The sequence below is a fragment of the Rhineura floridana genome, chromosome 3 (assembly GCF_030035675.1).
Source record: "Rhineura floridana isolate rRhiFlo1 chromosome 3, rRhiFlo1.hap2, whole genome shotgun sequence".
In the NCBI taxonomy this organism is placed as follows: domain Eukaryota; kingdom Metazoa; phylum Chordata; class Lepidosauria; order Squamata; family Rhineuridae; genus Rhineura; species Rhineura floridana.
In genome coordinates, this window is record NC_084482.1 from 142,171,380 (window position 1) to 142,190,833 (window position 19,454).

Here is a 19,454-nt window from a genome sequence, read left to right on the forward strand (position 1 = left end):
TGGACAAAACCCGTAAGTTTTGTGTCTTATCTATGTCATACTATTTTTTACAGTTATCGTCTACAACAGCCTTTCCCAACCAGTGTGCCTCCAGATGTTGTTGGACCACAACTCCCATCAGCCTCAGCCAGCATTGCCAATGGTCAGGAGAGATGGGAATTGTGGTCCAACAACATCTGGAGGCACACTGGTTGGGAAAGGCTGGTCTACAGTCTTGCACTGATAAAATCAAATTTGACAGTAGGACAATATAGAGGTTTAACTGACAGCACACACAGCACATTGGCTAGTCATAATGCCACAATTTAATGACTGATGTATCTGGGAAGTGAATTCAGATTTTTTTTCTGAATGGGATAAAGGAGCATCCAGTTAATACCAACCATGAATTCAAGCCATGTAATAAAATTGATGCTATATACCCTGTTCTTATTCTGCATATTCTGCTAATTGCACTGCAGGAAAAAAGCTAATTTGTGCAAACATCCAGGGAGGAAATTCATTCTGTATTTTGTATACCCACCAGTAGCAACTGAATGCATCCAGCTTGCTACTTTCATGTCAACAAAGTAATCAGCCTTTATCTGTTAAATAGCCTAACAATTACAAATTGTGTGCCTGTTTTGAGGAAAAGTACAGGTTATAGAATTATACAAGCAGACATAGTATAAATAAAATATTCATATAAAAATAGTCTCTTACAAAATATACTCTTTATCCTATGGTTCATTTTCCAAAGATGGAAACTTGTCTGGAGTTTTGCATTTATATGTGATGCATTATTCCACACTGGATTTTTGTAATGCTCCTTTAAAAAAAAAACATGGAAAGATTATGTACTGGCAACTAGGTGAAGATGAATATCAGTTTGAGAGTCCAGACAACTAGCAGCGAACAGCCAAACAAATTATAAAAGATGCCTGCTTTTGTACTTAGTTTCTATTACTGCAGAAAAAACATCCTGCAATTCCAACTAGTAAGAAATATCTGAGTAAACAATAATATACACAGCTCAAAGGTTTCTCCTCCTTTCCATATCTACAAAATTATTCCGCAAAAAGCAGGCTATCTACTTTAATTGCAGTATGGTTTCAGAAATATTGGTAGAGTTCTTTTTAATTAAATAAATTAATATTAGTTTTATCTGGATAAATTGTTAAATATTGCTATTATTATTATTATGCCCAGATGTCCCAAATCCCTGTGCTAAAATCTGCAACACAACAAAAAGGCAGATAAACCAATGTCTATATGGAAAACAATCCTACTTGCAGTAGCGCATTGTCTGAAAAATGGAAGGGCAGGAACAACCAGCAGAAGCTTTTCACAAGTGTAGAAATCTCTAATCTGCATAATCCACACTCTTTAAATTGAAATTCACACTGGTGCATTGTCACCCCATCCTGTGCAAAGACCTTGTTAGAGTACTGTTTGTTTTCCCAGCCCTCTCTTTATTCATGGTGGCTTGTGTATTTCAGTCTCTCACTCATTCAGTCCCAAAGAGCCCATTGCCAAGGTCCTGACATGGACTTTTTCCCTTAAGGTAGTCAATAAATTATGGTTTGACAGCACAGATTATTTGAGAGCATTTCCCCCTGTTTATGTTTTTGTATTAGGTGACTTGTTTGTTTCTATTTCCTTTTTTTTAAAAGTCTGATGTAGTTTTTGGACTATTTCTCTATGTCTTTGATGGGTATCCACATGAGCGCTGATATGTTAAGAAAGGAAGATGGGATCCATTTGCTGGCTTTTCTTTTGGAAAGTGTGGGTCTTTGCTGCAGTTGTGTAGGTACACTGAGTTTATGTGCAAAAAAAAAAGTGTATTTATTCCAAGGCTGTTGATCCCCACCCCCCAAAGCCACACTTTCATTTACAGGTGTACACTTCTGTTCGTTCACTGCATGTATTACATTTAACATAACAGCACCAATGAAATTTACAGTTGCACTGCCACACTCTTGAATATTGGTGAGTGTTATAACCTCGTCCACAACACATCAGGTCACAGCCATTGGTCTGCTGGGCTGTTTTGTTGCACATTCTCCCCTGTGTTCCCACACTGCCAGTGACAGGGTCCTCTTCACAGTAGTTAGGTGACTTCTCTATGTACACTAAATCTGTATCCATAGGTTTACGGTAGGAGAGTGGTTTCTTTATCTTAAGAAAAGTTGGACGCTTATTACGACTCGCCCTCACTGGTTCAACCTGAACAGCTTCATTGTATTTATCCTTAAGGATGTAGCCCAGCTCCCTGAATTTCGGAAGAGTTGTCCAGCAAGTTTTAGTAGTACATGATCCTGACACACCGTGGCACTTGCATTCCAACTTCATGTTCTCTTCAAGGATCTAGATCGAAGGGAAAAGAGGATGTTACGTTTATGACAAGAGAGGAAGGAGAAGGATGTTACACTTAAATCTTTGTAAGAATCTGCAATCCAATATAATTGTAGTAAGCTCTGTTTTCAAATGCTCTTTGCCGCCCTGGGATCCTGCTGGGAGGAAGGGCAGGATATCAATCAATCAATCAATCAATCAATCAATAAAATCATAATTATGATACAGAAAAAATGGTAAAACCCAGTCCAAGTCCAAAACACACATTGATGTTCATGGAGTCCTTTATTCTAAAAATGCAGCGTTGGTCCTTGTGTTGATAAAAGAAACATTTGTCAATAATAACACTACTTAAAAAGGGGAGTTAAATCTTAAAAAACACTTGAAGTACGGTGGGCTAGGATAACTAGTGCATCATAGGAATCTTACAGATGGAGAGCAACCATACTCCTTATAGAGGGTGTTAAGGATAACTCAGTACAAGTTTCTTTGCCCTTGTTTTTCTAGCTTTATGCCATATGTAGTCAAACTATAAAGACTTGATGTTGGAAAAGGTATTGCTGACCTAACAACATTTCAAAGAAGCCATTCAAATGTTTTCTTCTTATTCTATCCCACTTAAAAAAAACATACCTGGAAATTCGATCCCCATTTTGATAAACCAGTTACCCTAGTCTAGAGATCCCTTACAAATACATGGATGAAAATATGTACATGAACACAAAGAGCCCCATCACACCTTAAAGCAGCCTTCAGCAACCTGGTGACTTCCAGATATTTTGGACAACTCCCCTCAACCCCAGCCAGCACAACTGTAGTCTAAAACATTGGGAGGGTACCAAATTAGGCCTTAAAGGCTAACAAATGTATTATGGCACAAGCTTTCATGAACTAAAATCCACTTCAGCTTTGCTTTCCTGCAGTATTGCTGATGTTCCCACTTGGCACCAGAAGAACTTCAGCAAATCCCAGGAACACTTGGGTGCTACAATAGTGTCTGGCTGTGCTACCAATCTATACTTTCCATGTGAGGGATACAGCAACTGGGCCAAGCAGTTTGCTAGGGCTCAGCTGCCTGCACTGGGGCTAGTGGGAACAGAGGAGCATACAACAGTGCAGGAAGGCAAAGTGGTGGACCACAACTAGTCCAATAGAGTGGGCAGATGTGAATGAGTATCCCTTGATGTTGCCAACTGGCCCTCCACTGAAGTTAACTAGGAAGCCTGCATGGTCAGGAGTACAATTATTAGTATTATATCCCACCCTTCCTCCCAAAGGATACACTATGATGTGCATAGAACTCTGGATTCACAAGGAGTAACAATGTTTTGGTTCTGCTGTTGTAATAATGATGACTTTCCTAATGAATAGTATACATTAGTTCATCTGCAGCTAAATCTTTTAAGTGATGCCTTAGTCAAGCTTTGCAGCATGCTTCACAAAAGGAAAAGGGAGGCATTAACAACCTGATGTACATCTTTTAAAAAATTGTCACTATTTGCATTTCATTGCCTTTAACTCCAATGTCTACATTTTTCCTTTACACTTGTATATGCACAGCTGCCAGCTGACTGTAACACTTTATGCATCTGATGGACTGTATTCCATGAAAATGTATGTAAGTAATAAGCGTGTTTGTCTTTAAAGGTGCAACAAGACTCCCTGTTGTTTTTGCTACCAACATGGCAACGCCCTCTGGAAATTAAATCTCTCCGTTTGAGCTGGTAAAAAATCACCCTGAAATTTAAATGCAGTGGTTTTGTATTCTAGCTAACCTTGTGGCTTTGTTCAGAACAGTCTACTCTTCTACAGTGCCCAAGTTCCAATTCAGCCCATGGACAGACAGTGACCACAGAGGGAATAAACAGCTCCATTGAAAAGAGCTGAGTAAGCCACTGCAATGGATCAACAGCTGAAAGGACTTGTGACATGTGTTGAGCTTGCTGTTCTCTGTGATGTATTTTGATGCCAGCTGGAACCAGCTTTGAGACCTTCCTGTCTAAGGCAGGGCTGGACACAAGTTGCCATGCCCAGGTTTTGTTCATATTAAAGTGCAAGTCAATCTGTCTTTTGGGGGGGGGGACAGGTTATGACTTATTTTGCATCTAGGGATTTCTGGTTAAAGGAACTTAGCTAAGTAGGACTGGGAAGAATTCTTGCCTGGGAGCCTGGAGATCAACCAACAGGCAACTGCAGTTAAGAGTCTTAGTGTGACCCAGTAGAGGGCAGCTTCTTATGTCTCACTTCAGTGTGTTCTCAAAGTTCACCGTAATTGTTTTAAACACATGTGCTTCTTATTCTCATGCCAGCGCCCCTTTTCGTTTACCCCTCCAGTCTTGAAACCCAGTTCTCCTTGGAGAAAACATTCCTCTCCTATTTTTTCTTTCTTATTATTTTCTGTTGCAACAATAAAACTATAACAGCTTTAACAAACATCGGAGCATTGGTATTTTTGTCACATTAAAAAATTGCCTCTTGAGTTCCTTTCCTTTTTTCAAAGCCTTGGTAATATGAAAAGAATTTAGATGTAAAGAACAAAACATATATTACTGGCTTCCAGACAAGTCCTGTTCACATTTAGCAGTGGCCAATATACCCAAGACTTCTGAAAATACAACCTATGTTTTTGTTGTGTTTACCACCACCACCAGCGGGTTAGCTGTGTTAGTCTGTTGCAGCAAAAGCAATGAAGAATCTTGTGGCACCTTAAAGATTAAAGCATTTATTACTGCATAAGCTTTTGTTGACTAGAGTCCATGAAAGCTTGGCCCATGATACATTGATTAATCTTTAAAATGCTTGAAGAGTTGTTATTGTTATGTTTTTCTATAGTATCTTTCAGTGGACAATGTGCTTTCTTTAACCACCCTTTGACACGGGCTAGTCTGAGAGATGCTTACTTGTTTAAGGTTACCAAGTGACCTTCATGACTGAGCAGGAATGTTAAGCTGCATTTTGACCCAAATCCAAACCCAGCGCTCTATTATTGCTACCTTTGTGGTCCCAGCAGTGCCTGAATGACTTGACTAGTTTGCCACAGGTAATAGCTCTATAGTTTAAATTGTACCAGCATGGAATAATAACACAAAGATATGCAATCTTCAAACTGCATGCTACACATACACACACACACACACACAAGTTCCACCAGCAAACCTGTGGTTTGAAAGTAAAGGCTTCAGCTGTTCTTAATGCTGACAAAGACAGTCTTTCTAACCTTGCCTACATTTTCTCTAAGCCCCTGAGATGAATTGATGGTACTTGTTGATCTGTCTGCCTGTCTCTTCCCCCACCCTCCAAACTAATTAGCATCAAAGGGCTGGGAAAAAATGCACTGTGTACTGTATGCAAGTAGTCCAACTAGAGCTAAAGTGCAGGATTTAGGACATACAATGAAGGGAAACCTAACTTTAGTCAGTGTTTCAAATACAACGGGCAATATCTAACTAACAAAGGATTTCTGCTTGGACAACAGCTTCTCCCTCCATGTTTTCCCCCAACCCTCCGGAACAGATCTGGGAAGTGCATGGGTCATGTGTGCAGAGAGCAATGGGGGGTTCTGTTGAACTAACAGAACAAGTAAGTTGGATACCATCCAATTTGATACAGGATACCTAAAAAGAGTGTCTCACCTCTTAAATCCCCATCTGATCACTGTGCTTTGCAGAAGAGGGACTTCCTACAGCTGCCATCTCATCAGGAGGTCTGTTCTATATTATGTAGGAATTGGGCCTTTAGTGTGATGGTACCGACCCTTTGGAACTCCCTCCCATTACATATCAGACAAGTGCCACCTTTACTGTCTTTTTAGTGTCTATTGAAGTCCTTCCTTCTTTCAACAAAATTTTTAAGTGGAGATTTTGAACACAGTCTGTACCTGGACTGGATTTGAAATTGTTTTTTATATGTTTTTATTGTTAAATCGCTTCAGGATGTTTAATGAAAATAAATAAATAAAAAATATTGCTTGAAATTATCCATTGTAGATAATCAGTTATACATTTCTACTGGTCTCACTGGGAGGCAGACTGCACTCATTGGGAAATCACTCGGTGCCCATTCTTACATTTATGGTTTTGTATTTAAAAGATGTATGAAGATATTTCATTGTCAAGTTCCAACGGACATCAAGTACAACCCCTACCATGAAGAAGGGTTACTAATCCACCAGATGCCACAAATCAATTTATACCACCTGATCATACCCAGAAGCAGACATGGGTGCCACTACAGAGACCTGTTTGCAGAATCAGGAGCTCTAGTTTATTCAATGAAGAAAGCTAAGCCAGATGGGACACATGCTGCAGGTTAAGGACAATGTAGAGCATTGCCCAAAACCAGGATAAGGATCTCTAGTCAACTTACCCATCAACTGTGTTTTTAAACAAAAGAATTTGGAAAGGAGAGAAGCATAAAGTCATGTTTATCTATATCCCCATCCTCAGTATTCTGTCCCTCCGGGTGGCAATCCCTGATGTGTTGCCAGAATGTCCCCACTAGTCTCTCAGCTTCCATTTTGTCTGCTTATAGCTACCAAGCTGACAGTGAAGAACAAAGTTACTTAACGGATCAGACTAGCCCCCACCCTCCATTGAAATGGAAATGAAAGTGTTCTAACCCCCAAGTGTTCTGGGCTATGAAACTCTTGGATGTGCTAAATTTAATTTCCCCACATCTTCATGCAACCAAGGCAACATTCTGATACTCATCAATATGAACCTACCCGTACACTACGTGCAACATCGAAGGCCCTCCTCTGGGTACCGACTCATAAAGAGGCCCGGAGGATGACAGCAAGAACTAGGGCCTTCTCAGTGGTGGCCCCCGAATTATGGAATAGTCTCTCCGACGAGGTGCGCCTGGCGCCAACTTTGTTATCCTTTCGGCGCCAGGTTAAAACCTTCCTCTTTTCCCAGGCATTTTAACATATTTTAGCATATTTAGCACATTCTGGTATTCTAAATTTAAATTGTGTAATATGTTTTTAGCTCTGGGGAATTTTTGTGGTATGTTTGTATTTACTATGTGATTTTATTATATTACTGTATTTTTATATTTATGTTGTACACCGCCCAGAGAGCCGTTGGCTGTGGGCAGTATAGAAATTGAATAAAATAAATAAATAAATAATATCCACTCCAATTTAAAGCCTCTGGAAAGCCCCTTTTTTGTTAATGGCAGAGCATCACTAGGCCCATAAAAAGTGAGTGAATAAATGGTGGCTATTCCAAAGCAAATTCCCTATCTGCAGGCACCCATAGTTTGATGCATAGTTACAATTTTGTTGCCAGAAAACTATGGTTTGTGGTTTCCTCACAAACCAAGATTGGATATGGGAGATTGATCCTGTTTTCCAATCCTGTTTTTCAGGGAAAATGTAAACTACAGTATTGGTTTTTCAGAAGACATGGCAAATGATGGTTTGGTCCAAACTAGAAAGGAGAGTGGGAGTTGCCATGTACAATGGGAAGTGGGAGAAAGGGGATATGCAAGCACATAGCTCATTGACTGCTCATTTACATAGTTCCAAACCATAGTTTGACATCTTATCTGAACTATCTGAGTCACATGCTCTGATGTATTATGAATTCTGTGACTTCCTAAAAATATTAGCATTTGAGGGCAAGTGTCCATTGCAAGCCAACTGATAATGTTTTTCTACCCAGAAATCTTATGGTGAAACAAATTTGGTCTCATTTTAAAAAAACTGTTCCAACAGTTTTAGTTTTTAGGTGATTTTCATGTATTGACCCTAATGACTTGATTTGCTATACTTAAGCATAATGCATAGCACCATACTGTTTCTGATCACCTCTCAGAACATACCATTTATTAAAATGGCTGTTTTACACTCTCATTTTCTTTTCCTCTGTTGCATTCTGTTGCATTACATTTCCCCTAAGGAAAAATAATCTGAAAATATTTTTAGGAGCTATCACTTTTTACAGCAAGTACCAACAAAACATTGACATATCAGGTTGCTATTAACTTGTGAGTTAAATTGGGACTCACTCGTATCATCAACACATATTGTAGACATACTGGCATGGATCCAGAATTCCTGTGAGCAGAACTCCGCACATGGGATGCTCCCACTAGAGGAAGGGGGAAGGTGATTGTCATCAACTCCTCCTTCTCCATCCAGTCCTGTACAACCTGAAAAATGAACTACTCTATAAGGGGGGGGGAGCTCTAAAACACTATAGGAGGCTGCACAGGGGGAAGGGAGTCTTGGCAAAAATCACCTCCCTTTCTCCAGTGGGAGCCTCCAATGGATCTCAGTTCCAGTACCAAACAGAAGGGCTCTTCTGTTCACAGAAGGAACACCCTGGATCTAACCCATGATACTTCTTTTGGAAAATTTGATCGCCTGGACTATAAACCATTATGCCTTCAGATCTCAGCTTGCATCTCCACTACACATTGAAAAGGGTTTTAAACTAGTTGGATATCCCCAACTTACTCCCGGTGAGGGTACTGGCATATTTGTGTTAGACAGCCTCAGAAACCTCAGAGAACTTCATTTGCCAAGTTCTTTGTAGGAAAGTCATGGGTTAAACCAATTTAAATCCTGTGCAAATTTGTTATATAGATGTGGCCTTATAAAACCTAAGGCTCAGCAGGTGTACACTCCAACCTTACAAGGAAAATTGACTTTGAGAGTGGCAATTTGGACACTTTCCCAAAAACTACAGCGGCCCCATAAACAATTGCAATGTCATGAGGCAGCACATTTTACATATAGGCAAAATGTCCATCCAGCATGTCACTCCTACAATCCATTTTTTTTACTAACGTTTATTTGGAACAGGAAACCCCAAGAGTAACAAAAAAGGCATTATTTAAGCATGAGTTAGAAAGGAGTTTTGTGCTACCTGAAATAAAATTATGTTATTATGCAGAAAGACTTGCATTGGTAGATTAGATCCTGTTAGAGAAAACAACTAGAGTTTAACAAAAAGAGATTAGGGTACCTTTAGTTAACCATGCATGGTTTCAAGATAGACTAAGGAGGATTGAAATGACCTTGTTTACATTAATTACTAGCACTCTTCCAATTTGGCACACACTGAAAAACAGAGAGAGTTCTGGTTTGTCACCCCTTACTTCCATTTTTATAACGAATAATTTTCCTTCCCAGGACTTTTAGGAGACCTCTCTTGTCGGCCCACAGTTATTTCAGGTTAGGGATGTGTGGCAAGGTAACAATTTTTCAGTTTATATAGCCACCTAGCAGGAATGCTGTCACAGTAGATTTCCTGTATTGGCAGAAGGTTGGACTAAATGACCTTTGAGGTCACTTCCAGTTCTATGATTCTATGAATCTGAAAGGCTTTATCAGTAAATTGTATTCCTTGCTCTCAAAAAATGAAAGTTACTGAACTCAGTTCTGAGTGCCACTGGGAAAGGGGGCCGGTGGGGAAGAGACACTAACAGTGACTGGTCTCTACTCTGATATGGAATGTATTTGTGGAAATGGCACCACAAGGAGAAGTATTTTTTCTACAAAGGCCAGCCTTACTCTGGCCTTGAAGTCAAGTTTTGAACATAGAAAATCTGACCTACAAGTATAGTAACCTAAAATATGTTTGGGGAGAGACTAACTTAGGAGGATTTGTCTTGGTTATATATAAAAATGTGGCAAATATGTGACCTATATCCCTTTTAAGTTTTATGAGATTCAGTTTCACTGGTACTTGACAGCCTAAAGAAAATGTGTACTCTTCAGGAAGATGTCAGGTTCTCGGAGCAGATATTTACCTATTTTTCTAGAACTGCTCATTTATACATTCTGTTTGGAAACAAACTTTGGAAATAGACATTACTGGGATGATATTCCACATACCCCTAAAGCTCCTTTACTTGGCTACTTAACATATCTGCTTTTTTTGGAAGATTTTTAACAAATTACAGATCTGTTAATCTCAAGTTCCAGATAGCTTTATGCAGTTGCTATGGACACATTTGAGTAACGACGGAAAATTGCTTGGCTAAACTGCAATGAGCTGCTCTATCAGGACAGTATCAGTATATAATTATTGTTTCCTGTATTGGCAGAGGGCTTTAAAATGTGCTAAGTGTTTTATCTACAATCCTTTCAACAACTCTTTATATCAAGTCAGTGTTATTATCCCCTGTATTGTAGAGGGTGGGGAAGGCTGGGGAAGGCTGAGAGAGAATGGCTCACCTAAGACCATAAAAAAGATTTTCAGTACAGCTCAAAGATAGTTTGATGTAACATTATTGGTATCATGCCTAGTCTTCACTTGGTGCCTTGAAAAATGAACCAGACACTCCACAGGTCAAGGACCCTGAGGATCAGGCAGAGTTTCATGAAACTGGTGCTGAGAATCCCTTTGAGGAGCCTTCTGGCGGGACTAGAGTTACCAGATCTCTGGTTTTCAGCCGGAGTCTCCAGCTTCGGGGGTGTTTTCTGGCTCCCTGGCCAAACCACACCCTCTGTCCCTGGATCTCTGGTTTTTGGTGTGGTGTGGCATGGCCACTCGGCAGGGCTGGCCACAGGGCAGGAGATCCCAAGCCCCCCGCCATTCCCCCGCTCTACGTACCTTTCTCTTTGCTGTTTTTTGCAGCATGCACAGGTTTGCCATCCATCAAGATGGCGGCTGAGGTTTCCCTAAGGGGCTGAAGCCTCTGCCGCCATCTTGGTTGATGGCATGCATGTGTGCTACATGCTTGTATTGCTGTCATCAAACAAGATGGCGGCAGAGGCTTCAGCCCCTTAGGGAAACCTCAGCCGCCATCTTAATTGATGTCAAACCTGCATGTGCTGCAAAAAACAGCAGAGAGAAAGGTAGGTGAAGTGGGAGAATGGTGGGCAGCTCTGAAGCTTCTGCCCTGCTATCCTGCCGCTGATTGCAGAAGGGGAGCACAGGGGCCCCGCAGCTGGTCAGCCACTGTGAGAAGAGGATGTGCTGGACTGGATGAGCCCACGTTGGCCTGATCCAGCACTGCAGGGCTCTTCTTAGATTCTTAACCCACCATCCTCCATGAGGACCCTTGATCCCTGGTGCTGCTCCCTCCCCAGGACTGATAGGGCACTGCCTGGATTAACCACCCTCTAATAGTCTCCCACCCCCCCGTCCCAAAAAACAAAACTGAACCAAACCCTCCTCACACACTTGGGTCAATGCAGGTGGGCACCCCCTCATGCCACACCTTCTTGCAGGCTGACTTCAGTTTGGGCTCCTGCCAAAAGAGCCCCCTTCTCCCTCAAACATATCTTGAGCCACCCCTGGCATCCTCTCCCCCCTCCAGAACTCCCCACACTCCCAGGGGAAGGACTGTGGCTGAGTGGGCAGAGCACCTGCTTCACATGTAGAAGGTCCCAGGTTCATCTCCAGGTGGGGCTTGGGAAGACTCCCTGCCTGAAACGCAGGAGAGCTGCTGCTAGTCAGTGTAGGCAGTACAGAGATAGATGGACCCAATGGTTTGACTTGGTGGCAGGCAGCTTCCTATATCTCAGAGAGGAGGTCAGGTCTCCTGCTCCCTTGGTGCATTCACTATAGCTGCCCAATTTCCTTGCTTTCTAAAATTTGATAGAAATATCTGTTGGCTACAGGTGCATTCTTAATGTACATGATTCCCCCCTTTTCATTTTATCCTTACACAGACCCTGTGAGATAGGTATGCCCCAAGGTCACGCAGTGGGCATCATGGCTGGTTGGGAATTTGAATCTGGATCTTAATTCAACACTGTACCCCACTGGTGCTGGGAAACAGGACTGTACATCTTCAGACTGTCAGGGGAGGGGGAAGGGGATCCCAAGCTGATTGGATCTTTGCAATAAGAAAAGAAAGCAATACCTCCCTGTCTGCAGGGAGCTTTTTATGGAAAGGGATATTTGGAGATGTGATTTGGCTACGAACCGTTATTTTTCAATTAACAGAGACTAAAATTACAATTAGCATTGGTGGAGGGGTCAGAAATTTTTTGAGCTTATAAAGGGGATCCCTTACTCATAAAAGTTGGGAGCCACTGCTCTAGAACAACATGGGAAGTGATATTGGGGGCTACAGGGAGAAGGGGGGATTCAGAAAAATCACTCATTTTCCAGTGGAACTGCTGGGTTCCACTTCCCTTTGTAAATTAAAGGAGCCCATCTATTTTTGCAGTAGCAGGTCTGGATCCAACTCCATATGATTAGAGATAGAGAACAAATTAGAAGTTTAGTATTTAACTTTTAATAGGAAACTATTTATTCTTTCATTTTCCAGAATCAGCATTCAAGTTCCTAAGATGTTATTCTTGAAAGCAGCTTAAACATAAAGAAGTAGTTTTTAACTATAGATTTGATAGTTTATATTTAAGCCATCTTCTTCCACCTACACCAATTCATCTGGTATATTTGAAATTTTCACATATTGCTAATAGTTTTCAGCTATGCAAACAAGTGTTCTACACTTAGGAAAAAGAAACCAAATGCACAGTTATAAGATGGGGGATACTTGGCTCAGCAATACGACATGTGAGAAGGATCTTGGAATTGTTGTTGATCACAAGCTGAATATGAGCCAACAGTGCAATGTGGCTGCAAAAAAGGCAAATGCTATATTAGGCTGCATTAACAGAAGTATAGTTTGCAAATCGTGTGAAGTATTCGTTCCCCTCTATTCAGCTCTGGTTAGGCCTCATCTTGAATACTGCATCCAGTTCTGGTCTCCGCACTTCAAGAAGGATGCAGACAAACTGGAACAGGTTCAGAGGAGGGCAACAAGGATGATCAGGGGACTGGAAACAACGCCCTATGAGGAGAGACTAAAAGAACTGGGCATGTTTAGCCTGGAGAAGAGAAGACTGAGGGAAGATATGATAGCACTCTTCAAGTACATGAAAGGTTGTCACACACAGGAGGGCCGGGATCTCTTCTCGATCGTCCCAGAGTGCAGGACACAGAATAATGGGCTCAAGTTGCAGGAAGCCAGATTTCGACTGGACATCAGGAAAAACTTCCTAACTGTTAGAGCCATACGACAATGGAACCAATTACCTAGAGAGGTAGTGAGCTCTCCGACACTGGAGGCATTCAAGAGGCAGCTTGACAGCTTTGATTTGGATTCCTGCATTGAGCAGGGGCGTTTGGACCTGATGGCCTTATAGGCCCCTTCCAACTCTACTATTCTATGATTCTATGAAACAGGTGAAGAGTTGGTTACTACTATTTCATACCCACCAAGAGTGAAACCAGAGCCAATAGGTTTATCAAGAGAAACTTTCTGACCAGACCAGAAAGTCAATGAAAATAAATTACTGAGGTTGTAAATCCTTTTCACTGGATATATTTTAAGTTAGACAAAGAGACCATTATATGGATGTCTTCCCAAGGCTGAAATCACACATTACTTACTTGGAAATGAACAGCAAAGAAATCAATAGCACTAATTTCTGAATAAACCTAATTGGGGGCAAGTCTATGTTTTGAGACTTAAATATTGAGGAAACTTTAATTGCTGTTTCTGATGGAATTCCATCTGTAACTGCAAAACTGAAATTGCATACTAATTCCATTTTTTTATGTAGCATCCTTAAAAAGACAAACGTCACACAGGGGAATGCATCTGGGGGATAACTGCACACATAGTGGCAGTATCATTAACATTTGGCTTGTCTCTTCAGCAATATAAGAGGCGAGATGGAAGATTTCAAATAAACCTCTGACTAGGCAAGCAGTTCTCCAAATACACATGCATATAGCTTCATTGGACTGTAGCCAAAAAAATCAAAGGCTTGAAAGGAAAGATCAGCAATGCTAATCAAACAACGGCAAAGTAAAAAAAAGAAAAACACCCCAAATGTAAATGGCACAATTAACACCTGAGCTTCAAGGCCTAGGTGGCTTTGCTGCTGATACCATAATATCACTTGATTCCAGAGGTATCATAACAGCCTCATCAGTTTTTAATTATTCAACAGTAGGATGTTCTTCTAGACTTCCTGGAGTCTATGTTAATTTTCAAAAGTTCCAGACACATGAGGGCATTCACAGCTTTGGCTCCCCCCCCCCTTTTTTTTTCTTTATTTCATTCTTTTTTTTTTTGCTGGCATGACTTGAGATAGTTGAATGCTATAGCACATACTTTTGGTTGCCATACTTGTACATCAGATTTTCTCTGTTCAATGCTTCCTGACTTCAAGGCCAAACTAAGGCTGGCACATGTAGAAAAAAAGATATTTCTCCTTGTAGTGCCATCTCCACAAATGTATTCCTTATCAGTGTGGAGACCACTCACTGTTACCATCTTTATTTCTTTTCTTTGTATAGCCACTCCCTAGGAAGTCCCAATTCTTTCATCTTCCCCATTGTTAAAAAGGTAACACACACACCCCAGTAGTTTGCCATGGAAATTAGAAGCATGACTCTGACTAGGAAAGCAGGAGGATAAAAATACTGATTTTGGAGGAGGTAACTTGCATCGACTAACAAAGAAAAGACAATCAGCATCCCTATAAACGCCAGGTGGAGACATACATTTATTTTATTTTATTTATTTATTACATTTATATACCGCCCCATAGCCGAAGTTCTACATTGTGAAACCAACACAGGTATTTTGAGTTCTAGTAGTGGAATATGTAAATACAAGAGCTGCCATTGCTCTGTTTGGAAGTTCTTTGAAAGTCTGGCCATTTATTTAATCTTTAGGTTTCCCTTATCCTTTTATTCTCCTCACTGATTTGTTTGACTGCAGCTACTAAGACTGGTGTAGCTTAATTGCATAAGAGCCCTCATCTCAACCCATAGGTTTATAGGGCAGAGGAAAGTAATCTGTCTGGCAAAACATGCTCCAGTTGTACCAGGCTAAGTTCAAGGTGCCGGGTTTGGTGTATAAAGTATTTTATGGCTTGGGACCAGGATACCTAAAATATTATCTTACCCCTTATATACCCAGTCGATCACTGTGCTCTGCAGGTGAGGGCCTCCTACAGATACCATCTTATCAGGAGGTCCATTCCACACAACATAGTAAGCAGACCTTTAGTGTTGTGGCACCTACCCTTTGGAATTCCCTTCCCTTAAATATTAGACAGGCACCATCTGTTATCTTTTAAGTGCCTACTGAAGACCTTCCTCATTCAACAAACCTTTTAAGTTGAGACTTTATCTTGGTCTGCATCTGTGTTGAAATTGTTTTTTAGGATGTTTTGTTTTAGAGATGCTTTTTGTGCTTTATCATCTGTTTGCCGCCCTGGGCTCCCTTTGGGCGGAAGGGCTGGATATAAATTTAATAATAAATAAATAATGAGTAAGTTGTAACTGAAGGCCAGAGACGGATATTATCTTGGATGGGTCTGGTGAAAGAAGGACTGCTCCTATAAATAAGAGTCTGGGGTGATATACATCTTATTTCCGAGCATCAATTTTTCATGAGCAAAAAACAGCCAGAGGATAGAGGAAGGTCTACATAGCTCAATGGCAGAGCATATGTTTTGTATATAAAAGGTCCTCTGGTTCAGTCCCTGGCATCTCCAGATATGGTTGGGAAACAATTCTGTCTGAAACCCTGGTGAGTGCTGCTGCCAGTCAGTTTAGATAATACTGAGCATTCTGGATCAATGGTCTAATACGGTATAAAGCAGCTTCCATGTTCAGTCATTCTCTTCACTATACAATGGTATGGGAATCTGGATTCTTCCCTTGACCATACATTTTCCATCTCCTTTAGAATCAGTGTATATTTCAGCGTATTCATTTTGCAACTTATGATCCAGTAGCTACACAATATTTTGTCCTTTGTTATATTTGCTGTGAACTGTTTTATACCACAGATTTCTACTCAAGTGCTGAAGGAAAAGCAAACTGCTCCCAGTGCAGGGCATGATAGAATTACTAAGTCAGCACACCTATGTCCCTCTGTGAAGAGACATCCACAAAGAAACACATCAAATAAAAAGTTACCTTGATATGCCCTTGGTTGCAGGAGCCTTCTAATGCAGCCTGTGTTATGATTTATAACAATGACTCATAATATGGCATTATATTGAATATGATGTAATGCTGATGCAAAATGTCATTCAGTGAATTTCAATGTCACAAAAGAGAGAGCAAGAGTATAATTTGCTTTCCACTCAGAATATTGTTCCTTGAAAGGTATCAGCAGTTACACCCTTTCTTATTCTACAGTAATGTCTGAAAATGCATTTTTGTTTTTTCTAATATAACCAATAAATGACAGCCTTCCCCTGCTATATTCACAAGGCCTCAGTAAAAAGGAAGTTGAATTTGCTAAAACTAATGCATGAGCATTTCTCAACCACAACATGACTTTCTAACAACCACCTTGTAGCAGAGATTTGCACTGGAACCAGTTCATCACACATCATTCCACTCCATTGCTATTGATATCTTGCTTTCCCATTAAAAAGTCAAAGACAGCTAACAAAAATAATAAAATAATAATAATAAAATAATAAAATAATAATAATAATAAATAAAATAATAAAAAATAAAAATTAATGAATTCATATAACATAATGAGCAATGACACAATAAAACCTTATAAAATGAAATAAGAGCAGATTTTTTAAAAATCAGAAAAATAGCAGCTAGTTAAAAACATGATTAAATTAAAAATACGCAGAATAGCACAGAACAGAGAATCATATAGTGATATCCAACTTTCTCAGAGTAGATCCACTGAAATCAATAGATATCTATTCGTTTCAATTGGTCTAGTCTGAGTATGACTGCTGGATATCATCCATGGTCATTCTGCTATCTTGGGGTTTGCATATAATAATGGTTTGGTGCAATGAGAATGAGCTTTGTGCTCCCATCTTCCATTTGCCCTCACTCAATTAACTAGCTACTTTCTCTTCAATGCAAACCACTGTTTGCCATTACATCCAAACTATAGCTTGGCTAAAGCAGGCTAATCATTTATCAACATCTATGAAATTATATCAAAACTGTACTAATGGAATCTCATGATATTAGAGTTAGGGTGTACCTTATAATAACTCTAATATCATGAGATACCTTTAGTGCAATTTTGATATAATTTCATAGATGCTGATGAAAGATTAGCTTGCTTTAGCACAAACCATAACACAAATAAATGCTTAAATTATGTGAAGATATATTTATATCACATGAAAACAGCATAATTCCACACTTTTATTAATTTCTCCACCTCTCTGTATACGTTCAGTAATACTACCCGGTCCAGTATTGGACTACAACACCTCCAAATGCAGTTCAGCAGTTCTACACCAGGCAGGCATGAAAACATCTCCACATCAAAACAGCTTCTTTGCCTGCTGGGGAAATGGCAGGTAGCCAAAGACAGCACACGCACTATCCCTCCAGATAATACCTGCAATAAAATGAAAGCCTTCTTGTTCAGATGGTTGGGTGCATACTGAGTGTCTAAGAGCCAGTTCTGTCATAATGTTTTGCATCTCCAGGACGTTTTTGGAATGGATCCTGTGACAAGAACACTTTTTCATGAGCATGGGTTGGGCATACTTGCTCAAAATATGACATTGTGCACTGAAGCTCACCATCACCACCACCCTCCTCCTCCTCCTTTTTCAAAGATCCAGTTCATTGCATTATCTCTGGACATGTTTTAGGAACGACCCACTCCCAGACCACATCAAAATCCACAGGAAACATCCCTTCAGCCAAGCTATGGATTCAGAATGCTACACTGAAATTTGCACTAGCTAATGTAAACAATAGGTCTGTTCACATGACCTTACCAGTACCACCACAATAAATTCAGCGAATGTATGACAAAGAGTGAAAGTGTCCTCATTGGCCATGGTCCTTACTGGCAATGCACCTGCTAGCTATGTTCACTAATGACTTCATGTTCATAATTAGTATGAAAAAGTTATCTGTAGTGTACTGTATGTATGCATGGCTTCTTTCACACTACTGCCAAATAAGTGAGCACAGGGTATGTAGCCCGCAGGTATGTAAGCATCAGGGGCACAACCAGCAGATGCAGTACTGGTCCCCCCTCACATGTACACTGAATTTGTGAGGGAGGATCATGTGTACAGACTTTATGATCAACTCTAGTATGAAAGATCATGAGGAGAGCACAGTGTGATCCTTTGCAGTCATCTTTATAAAGATAATCTTGTGGCAACTCTGACTCTAAATGCACCAGTCAGGGCCAAGTTCAGGTGCATGTAAAGCCTTCTGATTCATTTCTGTGAAGTGAAATACTCCTTCCTTACCTACATAAAAATTCCACAGCAAGCATGTGTAATTCTCCCCAGATCACAGAATAGCACCTATATGCATGGAGCATTAAGTAAACACATCAGAATTCTCACAAAGGGACTGGAGCCATTAGATTATACAAGCATTATTAGAATCGTCTCCCAGTCATTTTAAAGTGGTAATTAGAATATTCACATGATTGCTTTGCAAGTGTAGAGGTGGCTAAAGAAGATGGTAGTTTATGTTATTTTATTGAGAGGTGGGTTTTCACCCCAACACTGGGTTAAAAGTGGTTTAGGCTGAACTAAAAACCTGACCAAATAAGCATTAACAAGTTATAGAATACTGCTACTGAGACACACCGAAATATGAAATATAAGCAAGGCTTTTGAAATACAATTTCCAACTACATTTTAGCTATATTTGCAGCTTTGGATATGACATCAGTTGGGGATATGACATCAGTTGGGGGCGGAGGAGGGAACGATAATGCAAAACTCAAGTGCCTTGTTCTTGTCCCTCCAGTATTGCCACGTAATCCAAAATATAATTGTTGCTCCCACCCTGAGACATACATGTTAGGGCAACTTTCATGTCATAGGTGTGTGTGTTGCAAACGTTATAGTTCAGACGAAACACAGATGGAGGGAAACGGTAAGCATGTTACTTGCACTTTCTGTCATCACCAGCAACATCGCATCCAAAGTCATTCTAAGGCCTTTTATGCAGTCTATAAAGCCCATATTCTGGCTTAAATCAGAGCCCTCAAGTCACCCACTGAATGTAGTTATGCGTGCTGTCAAACCAACCATGACATTTTGCTGACATATTTCAGAAATCAGATGGCACCATTATTATTAATGTGCAAAGTTGGAAGTACTATGTACATATCCACATAGCCCTGACATTCGCTTTATTAGGTAATTT

General features: G+C 40.3%; 1 protein-coding gene across 2 annotated transcripts in view; it reads right to left on the reverse strand.

Moving 5' to 3' along the window:
* Window positions 1–1,107: 1,107 nt before the first annotated feature.
* The window catches only part of WNT7A (Wnt family member 7A), a 59,728-nt gene continuing 41,381 nt past the window's right edge, over window positions 1,108–19,454 (reverse strand). For both annotated transcript variants that reach the window (XM_061621998.1, XM_061621999.1), the window contains exon 4: window positions 1,108–2,346. In XM_061621998.1, the coding sequence (XP_061477982.1) occupies window positions 1,867–2,346 (480 nt within the window). In that variant the 3' untranslated portion in view covers window positions 1,108–1,866. The remainder of the gene's footprint in view (window positions 2,347–19,454) is intronic.